This window comes from Parambassis ranga, chromosome 7 (genome assembly GCF_900634625.1).
Source record: "Parambassis ranga chromosome 7, fParRan2.1, whole genome shotgun sequence".
In the NCBI taxonomy this organism is placed as follows: Eukaryota; Metazoa; Chordata; class Actinopteri; family Ambassidae; genus Parambassis; species Parambassis ranga.
In genome coordinates this window covers 8,844,272-8,859,651 of record NC_041028.1, presented here as the reverse complement: position 1 = coordinate 8,859,651, position 15,380 = coordinate 8,844,272, and the positions used below count along the sequence as shown (strand labels likewise).

Genomic DNA, 15,380 nt, shown 5'->3' with positions numbered 1-15,380 from the left:
TCTTTACTCTCTCACTTCACACTCGAGGTTGTCTGCTCAAGTGGAAAATTGTTGGAAAATAAAGAGACTGAGAAAAGCCCCAGACTTGCCTTGTCAAGCCGGATTGCATAATTTCATAAAAGACCTTCTCTTGAACTTGATAAGTCGGGGTTACACAGCGTGCCCCCTGACAATGTGCTATGTAAGAGAAAGAAAACAGGTTTTACATCTTAAAGGGACATGATCCCTCTGAACTGACAGGAGTGATGGATAGTTTGGCGGCGTGTTAGAAGCACTTGAGACAAATATACCTGTGTAGAGTTAACCGTAAACATGAGGTTGTTGTTGTGGAATCATCGTTTTTTTGTGTGAAACTTATGGTGTTTTGCCATTGTGACCAACCAGACTACATACTTGTGAGGAAAAAAGTTCAGAATATAAAGTGGCTCATTTTATTTCCACCCCCCTTTATGTTTGATGCAAAGGTCATGGATTCCTATGTCTGCCCACATATTAGCAAGCATCCAGGACCTCTGAAGTCCAGTTTGCACAGTGTCTACACATAAGGTTGCAACTATTTAGCCCATATCAAGACTCTATAGCCATATTACTGGCTTTGTAAACCAAAGCTGAGGCACAACAATACAAACGATAAATAAACTTTCAGAATCCGTATTGCCAGGAATTTTGCATGGCAGCCTTTCCCACTGAACTGGACTGCTGCCTTAGTGGAAGAGCATGTCTCCTGCCAGTTTCTCATGATCAACAAATACTATCTGGAAAATGTATGTGGACACCCTGCCACCGTATGTGTTCGCTGCTTGTCTGTCCAGCCCATTAGGCATTTGTAAAGTCTGATGAAGGGTCACAGGGTCAGGAGTAGGGTGGCCTTGAGGTCAGGATGGACAAGGTCTTTTTTCACAAAACTGAGAAGATCATATCTTTGAGAGATCTTTTTTTAAGTGTAACTGAAACCGTAACACAACATAATCGTCTAAATACTTATATGCTCTTAAGCTGCAACAATTAGTCAATCAATGGAAAGTTGGAAGTGTTAGTATCTTTAAAAAAGAAACATTTCCTGGACATCTTTCACTGGTCTGTTGATAAAATGTCATTATGTCAGAATGAATTTTTATCCATAAGTTTGATGCAAGACAGTTGGACTTTAGCGTTAGACTCTAACAAGCTTCAAACTCTTGGGTTCATATAATGTCAGAATACACTGGTTGATTAACCATGGGCAATCAATCAATAATGAAAGCTTTCATTAACTGCAGATCTAGTAAAGTGCAGCACTGAGGTTTCACACAGCCTGAGCCTTCTCCAGGTAGTCCAATAGGGGCACTGCTTTTGCATCCCAGGAAACAGAGACCATTACTTTTCCTGCGTATCATCAATCTCAGTGTCTGGGCTACATGTATTTGATGGAGCCTGTCCATCCACCCAGGAGATGATTAACAGGATTTAACATTAAAGTGAAAGGACCCAATGTTGCACAGGAGGAACATTTAGAGGACAGCCAACACCTTCCAGATTAGTCCACAGGGAGGATTGAATATTCATAAACTAACATCACTCAATTACCTATGCAATTGTTTGCTCTGTTGCATCTAGAAGATTAGTATAAGAATTGATTAAGATGTTGAATACTGACTTGGATCTTAATTTGGTAATATGCTGTATATGTTTGCACTACATGGTGTCAACACTTACAAGGCCTGTATAATTCTGCTGTGGATAGTCACCTTGTTTGCTATAAATAATTGGGAGACAGTTTGTGTAAAGGTAAACTACCCACTTCTCTTGGCATGTAGTGATTTTACATACAGGATCAGCTGCATAAAGTGAACTGTTGAGGTGACGCTTCCACTCATACGGTGGCTGGCAGGTTGGATCCTGGAGAAACAGCTCAGTCCTCACATGTCTCGACAGGCTGCAGATTAACAGGGTGGCATGAGGCCAAGGCATGAAAATCTGTCGAGGCAGAACACACCTCTGTGGGAAAGTGGTTTTTACACAGTCATCAGAGAACTGCTTGTACAACCTGACTATGCAAACTTTGTTCATCTGCAACTGCAGACCCTTATCAATAGTAAAGGCATATTCAGCAATATCTGCGCCTCCACCTGTGTCTTTGTAAGCAGTGTGAGTAGCAAGTGATACATTATTGACTTAATGAATAAAAGGAACATTTTACAAAACTCAGCTCAGATTTTTCAACATGGCAAAATGTCAACCACAGATACTTCATTATCTTGGGGTGCAGTGGTGAGGAGGCCAGGTTAGGTGAAGTGGGCAGTTTGACATGCCTGGATGTTGCTGATACGATGGCTCCTGGTCCACCCCTTACGTTAAAAGCACAAATCTGTTGAAATTTGCTGAAAAAAAAAGCTCTTTTGTCTCTTTTTTCTGACATCTCTCAACCTTCATCAACTAAATACAAAAAGCTATTTGAAAAAGTTTCATTTTCACCTGAGATTCATTTACTTGTATGAATATTCATGATTGGAATATATCAAAATGTAAGTAGGCCGGATTCAAACTTTTCCCCTGTTACCTGTCAGATGTGGGTGATGGCTCTTGCTCCTCTTGTGTTTAATTTTTGAGTACACTGGGAATGACACACAGAGGCTAATTAATCTTGCTGAGTTACACTAATTAGAAAAGTAGAGGCAGATATCTAAATATGGGACACTTTGAAGCATGACATGACAGGGCGTTCCCATCCCCTCGGTAACTTCAATATGTTGGCTAAATTTCGGCGACAGTAACAGTCATTCCCTGGTGTTAGTGTGTGTGTGTGTGTGTGTCAACTTTGGAGGCCATTTTGTCCATGTCAGATGAGTAAAATGGCGGCTCAGATGCTCATCTTATAGCCCCTTTTCCCCCTCAGTTTTGCACTGCTAAAGTTTTCATATTGGTACATGAAGCCTTTTGGTTATAACATTGACCGGAATTTAGCTACATACATAATTTATATCTGAATAATAGCTCCAAGTATTAGAGAATATTACAATATTTGGTAATCATTAATAAGTAATATGTTCACATTGCTCTGCTGGTAGTTTGACGAGAACTTTAGATTTATGGTGAATTCTTTCATGTAATATCAAATGATTATTGAGCAAGTGGGATAAGTCAAATTGATGTTTTTACATTCATGATGGCAAAGCTGCCTTAACCTCACAATGCATGAAGAGGACAAAAGAGTGCACCAACAGATTCATGTTCACAGATAAAATTCATTTTCCTCTCCTTTACATTTCTGCAGCCAGCACTTGCTTTGTGTGAATGTTTAAGGACGTGTTCACTGAGGTGTCGAGGAAAATGGGAGTAACCCGGACAGGGGAATTGAAATTTTAATGATGAGCAGCACCACCGCCATGCTGACGGCCATGGAACACCTCAGACAGCTTAAATATCACTGCTAATTAACACAGAGAGGTGGGCTGTCACAGACATGATGGATGTTCGGAGGGGGGCAGATCGTTGCTTTCAACCAAACAGCGATTCCTTTATTAATCAAAGCCTGAGATGAAAAGGCTCTCCCACACCTCAGGGAGAGGGAGATAGCAGGAGCTATTGTTGGGAGGGTTTCAATCATTTGCAGTGAGCCTGTGATGTGTTTGATCAGGGGGCAACCAAACATTTGTAGGAGACAGAACGTTTCTGCTGCTGAGCGCTTGTTTTTGTAAACCTCTGAACCACCCATGTGTTGACAAAGCCACAGCTTATGCAGTCAGTTGAGATTTACTGGTTGTTTGGAGATTTTCTGTTTGGAGTACCTATTTTTTGTATCCCTCTGACAGGAGAGGTGGGCATGTAGAGAGCTGGCTATCAGTCTTAGGGAGAACTCCCCTCCCTAAGAGAGGGAGAGAGAGCCAGACTGAGGACAAGGCAGCACTCCCACACTTTACCTCTGGACTGACTCCATGATCAGTCTGTCTCGCAGAGATGATTTCGAACCTAGATGATTTCAGCACTTTGTGCATGAAGATGGAGTGTTATCTCTCCTTCTCTGATCTCCTCCCCATCTACCTCACTTAAGGAGGTCCATTGTTAAGTGCCGGGGGCCTGTGGGTGGTGTAAATCAAACTGCAGAGGGAGGGGATGTCTCCCATGGGGGAAAGCGCACACTCCCAGCAGCCTTCAGGCTGATCTCATCCTGCCTATCCCTATGCTGTAATTAAAGAACTGGTCAATAGCAAAGAGAAAGGTGCTAAAGGGTATGATCTGCACTTCCTAACATATGACAGATATGGCAATACCCACGCAGGCAGAATTACGGGGCAATGTACTCGAAAAAATTCTTTCCTGCTCTCTGAAGAATATGGATATCAGCTATGGCCACACAGATGGTTATATCTGTTTGATTGCCAATTATATTTCTCAACAGAAACATTTTACATTTTGTCTTTGCTAGTTCCAAGAAGTATATGCTAGAAATGTATTTGAACACCATGTTCACTTCTGAAAGGTTATATAGAAACACACGTCATTCTTAAAGCTTTGTAACCACCATTGTGATGTAAAGGTGGTTGTAGTTTGCTGTTGTTCACTGAGGTGTCAGGGAAAATGGGAGTAACCTAGACAGCCTGTTAGCATATATAGTAACAAGTCTTTTTGAGAACAACACAATTCTAATCTAAAATGTCTTTAATTTGCAACTTGTTTACTGGTTCCTATTGTTTCTCTTAAGCTGATGCAGTAAAAATGAAAGGTTAAGAGGACAAGTCCAGTCCTTCAGGCTGCAACGCAGTGTATTTATAACCTATATCAGAGGTTAATCTGCAATCAGTAGTGTGATGATAACAGTAACTATAATCACATTCATTCACATTCAGTTATAAAGAGGTACAATTGTCGTTTTATAGTAATTACTTCCAGGTATTTTTAGCATAGCTCTTTTAATTTACACTTATAGGGACGCCCCAGTCGGAATCTAATGACGCTCATATGGTCATGACTGCCACCTGCTGACACCACTGGTGTATTACTCCAGTGTACCTGCAGGAGTGTACTCTGTGTTCTTGCAAAACATAACTTTTCATACACTTTCTGGGAAATACACCCACATGCACTGGTTAAAAAAAGAAACACCTTTATTGAGACTTGGGGCCTTAGAACTTAAAACTCCAGTGTGACTGAGTCAGTTTTGACTCAATCACACTACAGGACATAACAGCATTGCTGGGGCTTACAAAAAAGCTCTCTATGAAAACAGCCATATAAGATCCTTTCAACAAATACATGCAAAATGAAATAAAATAAAATGTCTAACTAATCATGGCTCCTATACTAAAACAGTGAAAGTTGTGGCTGACATAAAAAAATAATCAGAGTAAGGATTACAACTTTGATTTGCTTTTGGAGTTTAGATCCCATACATACTATTTTCTATCCTAATAACAGTTTAAATATATATATTACCTTCATAAACAGTAGACAGTAACAAGGTCCCAAACTCTTCTCACAAAATCTAAAAGTCAGACAGCAAACGATCTACCTGCCTACAATAAAACATTTTAGTCTAAAAAAAATGGTGTTCTTCTACGACTGAACTAACATCTGAAGTCCAGTGTTTACAATTTAATTTTAACCATACAAAGGCTTTAACTTAGTATGCAGCCAGTTATCATCATACAAAAGACCGTGTGAACCTTGTAGTTCTCCATTCAAACAGTACAATCTTCACTGAAGACACTCAAGGTCAATCTGGACATGAAATAACATGGCACTGTATTCAGATCACATTCAATCCGGTAGAGGCAGGGAGGGGGCATTTGAAATTCAATACAATTTTGAATTAACTAAATATAGCTGGTTAGCGTCAGGAAAATTTCATTAGTAGTTCCAGTAAAAGTAAATGTTAGATCTGATCCTGTGTGCTGCATGCAAACAGCCTAATGACAATAAAATCTGACAATGGTTTAAAGCAAAATGACCACAGGATTTCAGTTAATATGCTGCCCTGCTTATTATAATCTGTTTCTTGCAACAGATCGAGAATAAACACAATTCACTTTACTGGCAGTCATTGTATAAACAATTTCCTGCTGCAGGCAGGTGTCGTCTACATCCAGTTAACATTATAAAAAAACTCACTGTCCAAACCTTCTGCACTCCTACAACCCATTAGTCTACTATATTAACAGTATAATGTACTAACAGTCAAGACTAAACCCCTTTAAAACAAGGTAAAACTGAGAAAATGTGTGTCAATAATTTAACCAATACCAGAATTAGTAAAATGTTAATACCTTTAGTGTTTTTCATGTGGTTTTGAGCAACTGGGCTCCATCTGTATTTCTAGTTTTATACCTCAGTAAACAGCAGGACGTGAATTGGGGTCCCTTTAAGACTATTTTGATAAAAAAAAGGGGGAAATCTTGTATAGGAAGTTAAAAAAAGAATCACTAGTTGCATTTTACTCTGTAACAAGCATCTTTGCTTTCTAGGTCAGTGAATATTTAATTTTGAATAAATTGAAAGTATCTGATAGATTTTTAACTAATTCATCAAGGCAACACGCACTGCCACTGCTAACCAGCAGTCCCTGGTACACATTTAGTAGAATGAACAACAAAACTACTAAGATTTTAACACTGAAATGTTACATGGTGGTTTTGTGTGTCCTTCGATGAACTGTCCATCAGGGTTGAATGCAGGTCAAGAGAATATCTAGGGTGTCATTTGATATACAAATTGACTGTCCATGCAGTCACAAAATACTTAAAAAAAATACCTGCAACGTCAGAAAAAAAAATCTGTTTCATAATTTCGGTTATTGCTAAAATACAATGAGCTGTTGTCCAATATAATAATTTTGCCCCTCCTCTTCTGCTTGTGGGATGAATGTAACAATAGTTTTTTTTAAAAAGAAGTACAAAACTCTACAATCAAGCTCATGACAGAAAACTAATGTTCGGTTGTGTTTAGCCTACACTGCTATCAGGTCACACCTCCAGTGTGTGGCGTTTCTAAGCTGTAGACTGCTGTTGTTTGTTAAGAGTCTCTATAGGAGAAGCTGGAGGATCAGACAGTCAGGCGGTTGTTGGAAGTCTGTAGAGGGCTCCAGGAAGCTGGATGGGAAGATGCATCTTGGGAGTACTGACTTTCCTCTTTTACCATCCCCACTGTACAAAGTCGTCTGTGTCTCAGCAGCCTGTCTGTCCGAGAAAAGTTCTGGTGCAATCAAAGAGAGATGTCCGCTTTAATAAAGGTACACACAGTGTAAGGCCATAACTAACACACAGAAATAAAACACAAAGAGAATTATCTATACTGAAAATAGGATTCGAACCTGATGGCAACGATCACACTGGTACGGCTTTTCTCCGCTGTGCACCCTCTTGTGTCTGTCCAGGTGGTAACGCTGAATAAACCGCATGTCACATGCATCGCAAGCATATGGCTTCTCCCCTGTGTGAATAACCATAGGTGTTTATATTGAAAACACACAGTAAAATAAGTAAAATAAGAGAACAAGTGTACTTCCAACCTGTATGTGTAAGAATATGTCTCTTGAGGTGATAGCTGCTCCGGAAAGCGCCATAGCAGTGATCACAGATGAAGTTCTTCTGGACTTTTAAGGAGCTGTCATCATCATCCATATCCATAGATGCCATTAGATGCTATTAACAGAAAAAATAGATAAAAATAAACCTGACAGAAACTCTTTGCACCTTTGCTTTAAGAAGTTCTAAAATGATGTTTACCTCCACTTTAACTTTGTTGGATGATTTTTTATGTTTCTTCTTGGGTTGCATATTCTGGTTTGCCTGCATGTCCTTTTCATCAATCATCCTGGATGAGTGATAATCCCCGTCTTTTCGGATTAGCTTTTGGTGGAAATAAAACACATTTTAGAGGACTGCAACAGTCGAGGCAGTTGCTTTGTATGACATGCAAGCATGCAATCAAGCATCAATCACTTAAAGAGTAATCCTTTAACACTTGCCCGTCCCTTCAGAATTTATACACAGCAAATAGACATTTTATTTTATAAGTTTATAACACTATGTTTTTAGTGTATTTTGTGGTGTTTTGTAATATATAAATACTATATACAGAGCTGGAGAACATGTGGCTGGCCCCTTTCTTACCAGTGGTGGACAGCTCCCAGCTGAGGGATGGCCCATATGGCTGTGGTGGGGTTGTCCATGATGAACCTGGTGACCATGGTGGTTGTGGCTGTGCTGTGAGTGGGTTTGGTGGCCATCAGGGCTGGCTCTGTGCCCCTGACCCAAGGAGGACATCATCTTCTTCTGGCCTGGGATGTTGTTGGCTTGCATCAGGGCCATGCTGGAGAGCACTGCCTCACAGCCAATCAACCCAGCCTGGCAATACAAACGACATGTCAGTGCAGACCAAAAGGGAGGACACAAGACTCCTCACAGAGACTAGGATTCCGGAGGGGAGGGAGGTGGGGTTAAGTAATGTGAGTGACAGGTAAACACTAAAACTATGACGGTGATTCTGGAGATGAAGAGACTTCCACTGACCCATTTCATATGGTCTCGTACAGAATTGTTGGAATGGTGTGTCATCGCCGTGGTTTGAATGCGTGTGTGTTTGAGAAGGGACAAAGGGGGCTTCACTCAGGATGAGGGGTGACAGAAGAGACCACACCCACCCAAATCATCAGGGGCCAAAAGCCTGAAAGTAGATGCATGACAACAAGTTTTACATGCTGGAATCAAGAGCTAGAGAACCAGGCCAATCAATTTCTCAAATCTCCACATGTGGATATGGGATCAGAAATTTAGATCCAGCCTCAGTATTTGCAGTTTATCAGGCAAAACACCCCAATGGTTTGGTATACGCCTCATGATTACAAGGCTGATAGCAAAGACAACAGTCAGACAGGCAAAAAGGGAATCTGATGGAAAAATGAAGATATTCTTGAAATATAGGACTCCCAAATCCTTCATGCGGCGAAACTTAAAGACGTCATAACATATTTTGTTACAAGCAGTAAATATTGGGTCTTAGAATGTAGTACAACAAATTATATATTCAGACATTATTAATATTAATGATTATGTCATTATCACATGCAAAAAGCTATGGCAGAAAAACAAATGCATCTTATGCTGTGGCAAAGAATAAAAAGGGCAGGCAGCAGGTATATTGCACTAGAATCATAAAGGTAAAAGTTTACACCAATGAAAAGCAGATGATCAGAATCAGAATTGTGTTTATTGCCATGCAAGCGAAGAGGTTTCACATTACTAGGAATTTGCCTTAGTGATTTAGTGCATACATAAAACAACTAAAATAGAATAAGCATGCATGCATGGGGTAAATAAAATGAAATACGATAAAATAAAGTAAAGCAAATGTAATCTAAACTAAAATAAGGCTGTGGCACAGACTAATAACAAATTACTAGGCTGTAGCACAACATATTGACAATGTCACAAGAAGCAGTGTGATTTAAACAAGTGTTAAATGTAAACTATTACAGTCACATGTTTATAAAGCACAAAATATGCAATATACAAACAGCAGTGGCATTAGTGGGTTCAGGAATTGCTAACAATCTGTAAGCAATGAGCTCTGCAAAAACATATATAATCTGTTAACGAGCTAAAATTAGCCAAGAACGAATGCTAGTTGGAAAAGAGAAAATTCCAGGACAAACGCTCGTCAGTGATTTACAGGGAGCATAAAGCACACTGCTAGTGGAGTTTGGTATATTTTAGCATTGAGGTAAAAGTGTGAAGAGTGCGTGTGTTGAATGAAACAGAAACTAGCTAGCTAGCTAGCTATGAGTTGGGTTTTGGGACAACTCTCATACGCCTGAGCCCCCACCCCCCGCCCCAGACAACACAACAACAGCCAGGCAGGGCGTGCGGGCTCAGCGCCGACCTCAAAATAACGCCTCATTTACCAGCTTCAGCAGCCAGAAACAGATTATAAAACCTACAAAGAGCCGCGATTGAAATGTGTTGCAAACCGAGCATCTTACCTTCCGCTTTTTAGAGTGCTGAAGATTAATATTTCTTGTCGCACTTCCAATTTTTTCTCAGTTTACAAACACTGACAGGAAACACCACCGGAAGTGCTCTCCGGGGAGAGCCCTGATTGGTTATACGCACGGACACGTGACTGAGGCTGTTTGACCCACATCTGCAGCCATAATAGTCAGGGTCGCATGGACGTGCGAAATGTGTTGAGCTGCAAGAATTACTTCATTCAAGTTTTAGGTCACAGCATTTTTAATGGGATTATTTTAGGCGTAAACACACACGCCACTGAAAGACAGCCATACTGTAGCTACTCCTCTATTACTCTACACAAAAGAAACATTTAATATGTCATTATGTAACTTGAAATGAAACAGAATTGTTATAAGAGAACAATAGCCCTCTGTTCATTAATTCATTTGGAACTGCCGAATCTACTATTTACTAATGGCACAGAAAGGGTTATTTCATTATTAAAACCTAATTTGTAACATTCTTACAGCAGGCTTTGTGCACAACCTAAAATTCAAGATGGGTAAGATGATGTTCACATCATTAAAAAAGTTGCAATTCTGTTCCTAAATCCTTCCCCAGTCTCTCAATTTCATCAAGCAGGAAGAAGACCATGTCTTTCTGGGAAACAAGGGGAAATAATAAGTTACACACATAAAGAGAAAAATGACCAGGTGTTTTTAACAAGAGAGAACTCTCTTCTCTTCTCTTCTCTTCTCTTCTCTTCTCTTCTCTTCTCTTCTCTTCTCTTCTCTTCTCTTCTCTTCTCTTCTCTTCTCTTCTCTTCGTAATGTCAAATGTTTAAGCTGACGCGTACCTTTGCTAGTCTGTCCTGAAAATATACAGTTCCTTCCTATCCTCTTAAACTTGTCCATAGAGCCACAAACAAACATGCAAGAATTTAAACTCCAAACAAGGAAAACATTATGTCTAAAGACATGAACTCACCACTCCAAAAAGATGAAACCCATGTCTTTTCTTCCTCTCCTGCACCAGAGCCCTGCAAGTTTTTGCATTTTAGTGGTAACAGTTTGATAAAACAAAATGTTTGAAAATGTTAATATGATACTGCTGCTACTGTGTATTAGACCCTTCTATGCAGGAAAAAAAATCCCTTCACTAAAATGCAAATTGCTGTGTCACCAACAGGGATAAATTGGTTAACATGCATAAAGTAAATAGTGCCTTTTAAATCATGCCCTCTGAGATAAGTTTGGCTATATGCCGCATTGGAGCTGTGGCACTGCTTCAGCATGTTCTGGAGAAGAGCAGAGAAGTATTAGAGAAACCCAGTTTAATAAAAAGCATTTTTAATTGTGCAGCTTTCAAATATGAAACCAATCCATGGTATCTTTTAGAAGCAAGGCAGAGCACTGCAGGCCCACCACCAGCATCTTGTGTGGATTCCAGGCTGACTGATTTTGCTTGTTTAAAAATTAATGATAAAAATTAAAGACTTAGATTTTAAAGACTACAAGTTAGGCAGCCTGATCTACCTGTGGCTGCACGTCAAGAAGTGACTATAACTATACATTTATGTCTTAAAGGTGAAGGCGGTGTCTGCCTCTCTGACCCAGATTGGTAACTGGCTGCATAGTAGCGGTCCCATTCTACTTTCTACATTCGACTGATGTATCCTAGGAATTACAAGTAAACCTGCACTTACTAGTATTCAGAAAATGTTTGTCTAACTGATTAAAGTTGATCAGCTCTCAGCATTAGTGGGCCCTATACAATATCACAATTAATAAAATCGGGGATAAATAAAGGAATTCTGATTCTGATTCCATTTTGACCAAGATGACATTGTCCGTTCCAATGCCTAAAAATGCAGCACCTTTTTTTTACAGAGTTGATAGCATGCAAGGTTCATGGCATACATGTTGGAGGTAGACTTCATCTGGGCAGAAGATACTGTCATCTTCTGCCCAGCCCCTCAGCTGATGCAGTCCTCTGTCTCCTCAGTCTCCATCAGCACAAAGACTGCGGCAACTTCATAGGTGAAGCTGCAATAGACAGGTAGAATAATCATTTAATTTGAATAAACACCGTTTATAGAAATGACATGGGCATACCCATTATATGTTGCTTCTTACAGGTTAGTGTTGAGTGTTTCAGTAAGGAAAGGTCCAGCCAAGGAGAGATAATCAAGCGCAGCAAACTGCTCATTACAGAAACGTGGGTGACCTCGAATTAAAAATCAACATTAACAGTAAATGTAAGTCTGCTGAACAGCTTTGGAAGTCTTTGGCAGTCTTACTTGTGTTAACGCTGTATACTTGGCAACATCTCCTACTCTCTGCGGGAGCCTGTGTTGTGGCTCCCCTGTCTCTCTCAGCTCCAGATCTGGCAGCGCAGCCAGCTCCTTGGGCTCCTTACTCACAAACCTGCACAAAGAAAACATGGATTATAAGCTTTGTTCAGAGGACTTGCTGTGATCTGACAGGTTAGTCATTTTAAGCTTCAAAAGAGACCTTCTGTCTGACATCTGTGCCCTCGCAGAGCACCTCCTCCATGATGATTTTAATGGTTCTTTCAAGAAGAGTTGGTCAACAAGAGGCTCATTCAGATTGCAAAGATTGGCACGTTATTGTCTATAGGTAGGTATTTGGTTGACCAAGTTATGAGGTATATTTTTTAACAAATGAAACAAAGCACTGTGCATTTTAGTAATTGTCTCATATGTTTATACAGACACAGGTTATGTGTCTTATGTTTGTTTTTATATCATATTCAGGACACGTTTCCATTGTTATTCTGACCATAATTAAAGTTAATGTTTAAATGCAATATTTACATTTACATGCAACAGCATCCTGGTTTTTTACCAGAGAAACCCATGATCACATGGAGGATCATATCCAGGCTAGTAGTATAGATGTAAAGACTTGTTAACATCTAAGGCACAATAAAAGAAAGAAACATTAACTTTGGGTTATTAACTTTTATTCAGTGTGTGGTGAGAGATTTATTTGTATGACATACCATACCCGATTTAACAAACCATAATGTACATCCAAGCTGAAAAGCCAAGATAGATATCAGAATCTTAAGAGATTTAATTTTCAGTATTTAAAATAATGCCAAATGAGCAATACTCATTGACTGTGTCATTGACTGAAAGGATAATACACACCAGTACCACAGTCAGTATTTACAGAAACTTTCAGCTCTCTTCTAAAAAAAACATATAAAAATAATACAACAAAACCATATCCTACTTTTTCATGATAGATGCAATAAAGTCTCTTAAGACTCAAAGAAGAAAAATTTTACTTCTCTCCTGACATAAAACAACAGTCTTCATGATGATAACATAATTCTCAGTCAAATCTTTCTCTCTGAAAGGGCTTCAGTCTGTGGGTCTGTGTGCCTCAGTCGGTCTCCAACAGAAAGTCAATGCTTTCAGGTGGTAGCGCCCAGTCGTTGTGGCTGAGGAGGGAGTGCAGCTGAGCAGCTGTAGCCTTTTCCCTCTGGCAGGTCCTCCAGTAACGCAGCATGGCAAAGACTCGCTCCACATGAGTTGAATGGTCCTCTTCAATCTGCTCCAGCTTCACAGTTGGGATGTCCAGAGCCATTCTGCCAATCTCTCGCCATGATTTGCCAATGGCACGAGCCACAGACATCAGCTGCTTCTCCTTCACTAAGACAGAGCCTGGGCGATGACACAGAGACAGATACTGTAAAGGAGGTGCTGGCTTGACACTGTTTTTAGACTTCAGAGTATAGTGTGACTCACCATTGTTGCAGGGTTTTTTGAATGAAATGACCTCTTGTGCTTCAGGAGGTCGTTTTCTCTTTGATGTTTGCTTTCTCCCTTGTATATAAAAGAAAATTTTATTTATTTCATATTTAACGTAGATCTAACCACATTTTATAATAAGAAGATTGCAGAAGATAGTGATCAAACTCTTCTACCTGGAGACTGTGTGTTGACTTGCACATCTGTAAGCATGGGAAAGGTTTCCTGCAGGGCCCGCTCCTTTAGCAGTTCCAGAAATCCCTGCACTGCTTCAGCACCTCTCTGGATGATATGATCTAAAAGCTCTGTCACCTTCTCGCTGGGAATACGACATGACTTCACCTGCTGGTAGCCACCAGGAGACAGCAGAAAGCGAGAGTCTGCATGCTGCAGGACAAAGTCAGGATCTGCACTCAGAATTTCTAGCAGCTTTGTCTTCTGGCTTCTGAGTAACTGGACTTGTGCTGCTGGTTCTTCCCCCATGACAGAATGTCACTTAAATCAGTTCCTGAGAAAATAGGGTAATGATATGTGCAATACCCATATTGACAATAATTGGTACATTAAAAAATATATAATATTCATTTATAATCTGCTTCATTGCTCTTTCTTTACCTTATTGCTTTGTCATACAGGCACCAGTATTGCACCTTAATGCTGGCAGCAGACGATAGGAAATAATGATCTTGCTGGATTTACAGGTGAGGGCACAGCAGCAGCAGCTTCTTCGCCCACTTTCACTTCCATCAGGTTTTACCAGAGAAAATATGTTGCCCTAGAAAGTTAAATATTAGTTAGTTAGTTAGTTTTTGAGAATAAACAATGTGCAAGGAAACAGTTGTTGATAATATTTTCTTTACCCAAATGTTGAAAAGATATGAGGATAAAACTGCTAATGTGAATGCTTTCATTAGGACAGATGAAACCACACACACACGTTTGTATACCGTTTCGCCTTTGTGTATATGTATTACTTTGTTGTTGCAAGTAAACTACAGCAAGTGACTGTTATTGTTAAACTGATGTTAGATCAACATCTTGTTTATGTTTTTTTGTTTTTGTCATAAATAAAATCCACACATTTGTCCTAGATCCAGGGTCCTATTCTGAATACCTTTATATTTCGGCTTCCTGGTTTTCCGCAGTGTTTTTCATGCACAGCCCTTTGTTGTACCTACTTGTGGATGCACTTTACAGACCGCTAAAATGCATCTTTTTTTTCTTACTATTTAATGCAACCCCAACAACACGATTAAACAGAGGTCTGTAGATCTGTTCATCTGACTTACATACCCCTCCTCGCTCCCGCTTGCTGTCCGTCTTTGCTCTTCTTCTTCTTTTCCTGACGCGCACTGCTGCATTAATATGACTCTCTTACGCCAATATTTCCTCATCTTTACTTCCCCCTAGTGGACGGAGGATTTAAATGCAGTGAGCTGGCCAACAAGGCTGACATGGTTTACTGACATCTGGCGGAGCTGCTGAGATACAAATGAAAGAAATATTGTATTTTTAAATTAGTATGATGCAGAGACAGGCAGAGAAAATCTATATTTTAATGAAGAAAAAAACCCAAAACAATTAATAAAAATAGAGGTAAAATTAAAACGACCCAGTCAGTGGCAGCATAGCATGGCATAAAATACAAGCAGTGGTACATGACCCATAACTGG

At 39.8% G+C, this 15,380-nt stretch overlaps 2 protein-coding genes and 1 pseudogene across 5 annotated transcripts; all 3 read right to left on the bottom strand.

The window, feature by feature from the left end:
• Nucleotides 1-5,066: 5,066 nt before the first annotated feature.
• On the bottom strand, nt 5,067-10,060 carry znf740b (zinc finger protein 740b). Of its 2 annotated transcripts, XM_028410986.1 has the most exons (7): nt 9,956-10,055; nt 8,487-8,640; nt 8,088-8,321; nt 7,701-7,823; nt 7,484-7,616; nt 7,286-7,404; nt 5,067-7,167 (listed from the first exon to the last, which is right to left on the bottom strand). In XM_028410986.1, the coding sequence occupies exons 2-7, from the start codon at nt 8,529-8,531 to the stop codon at nt 7,018-7,020; spliced, it is 804 nt and encodes a 267-aa protein (XP_028266787.1). In that variant the 5' UTR covers nt 8,532-8,640; nt 9,956-10,055; the 3' UTR covers nt 5,067-7,017. The 2 variants fall into 2 exon arrangements, with proteins under 2 accessions (XP_028266787.1, XP_028266788.1); XM_028410987.1 differs by lacking the exon at nt 8,487-8,640 and having other exon boundaries at nt 9,956-10,060.
• A 448-nt stretch (nt 10,061-10,508) lies between these two features.
• On the bottom strand, nt 10,509-12,552 carry LOC114438229 (acidic amino acid decarboxylase GADL1-like; annotated as a pseudogene).
• Nucleotides 12,553-12,929: 377 nt separating this feature from the next.
• Nucleotides 12,930-15,077, bottom strand: LOC114438821 (uncharacterized). Of its 3 annotated transcripts, none has more exons than XM_028410401.1 (5): nt 15,001-15,077; nt 14,323-14,482; nt 13,884-14,215; nt 13,705-13,782; nt 12,930-13,620 (listed from the first exon to the last, which is right to left on the bottom strand). In XM_028410401.1, the coding sequence occupies exons 3-5, from the start codon at nt 14,188-14,190 to the stop codon at nt 13,340-13,342; spliced, it is 666 nt and encodes a 221-aa protein (XP_028266202.1). In that variant the 5' UTR covers nt 14,191-14,215; nt 14,323-14,482; nt 15,001-15,077; the 3' UTR covers nt 12,930-13,339. The 3 variants fall into 3 exon arrangements, with proteins under 3 accessions (XP_028266202.1, XP_028266203.1, XP_028266204.1); XM_028410402.1 differs by having other exon boundaries at nt 14,997-15,048; XM_028410403.1 differs by lacking the exon at nt 15,001-15,077 and adding an exon at nt 14,822-14,926.
• Between the last annotated feature and the right edge of the window lie 303 nt (nt 15,078-15,380).

Coding starts and splice junctions, on each gene's coding strand:
- znf740b (XM_028410986.1), bottom strand. CDS start 8,531: ATGACACACCATTCCAACAATTCTGTACGAGACCATATGAAATGG. Junction 8,322..8,486: donor TACGAGACCATATGAAATGG/GTCAGTGGAAGT, acceptor TTGTATTGCCAG/GCTGGGTTGATTGGCTGTGA. Junction 7,168..7,285: donor AGTGTGATCGTTGCCATCAG/GTTCGAATCCTA, acceptor TGATTGCACCAG/AACTTTTCTCGGACAGACAG.
- LOC114438821 (XM_028410401.1), bottom strand. CDS start 14,190: ATGGGGGAAGAACCAGCAGCACAAGTCCAGTTACTCAGAAGCCAGAAG. Junction 13,783..13,883: donor AGTCAACACACAGTCTCCAG/GTAGAAGAGTTT, acceptor TTTATATACAAG/GGAGAAAGCAAACATCAAAG. Junction 13,621..13,704: donor CAAAAAACCCTGCAACAATG/GTGAGTCACACT, acceptor GTCATCGCCCAG/GCTCTGTCTTAGTGAAGGAG.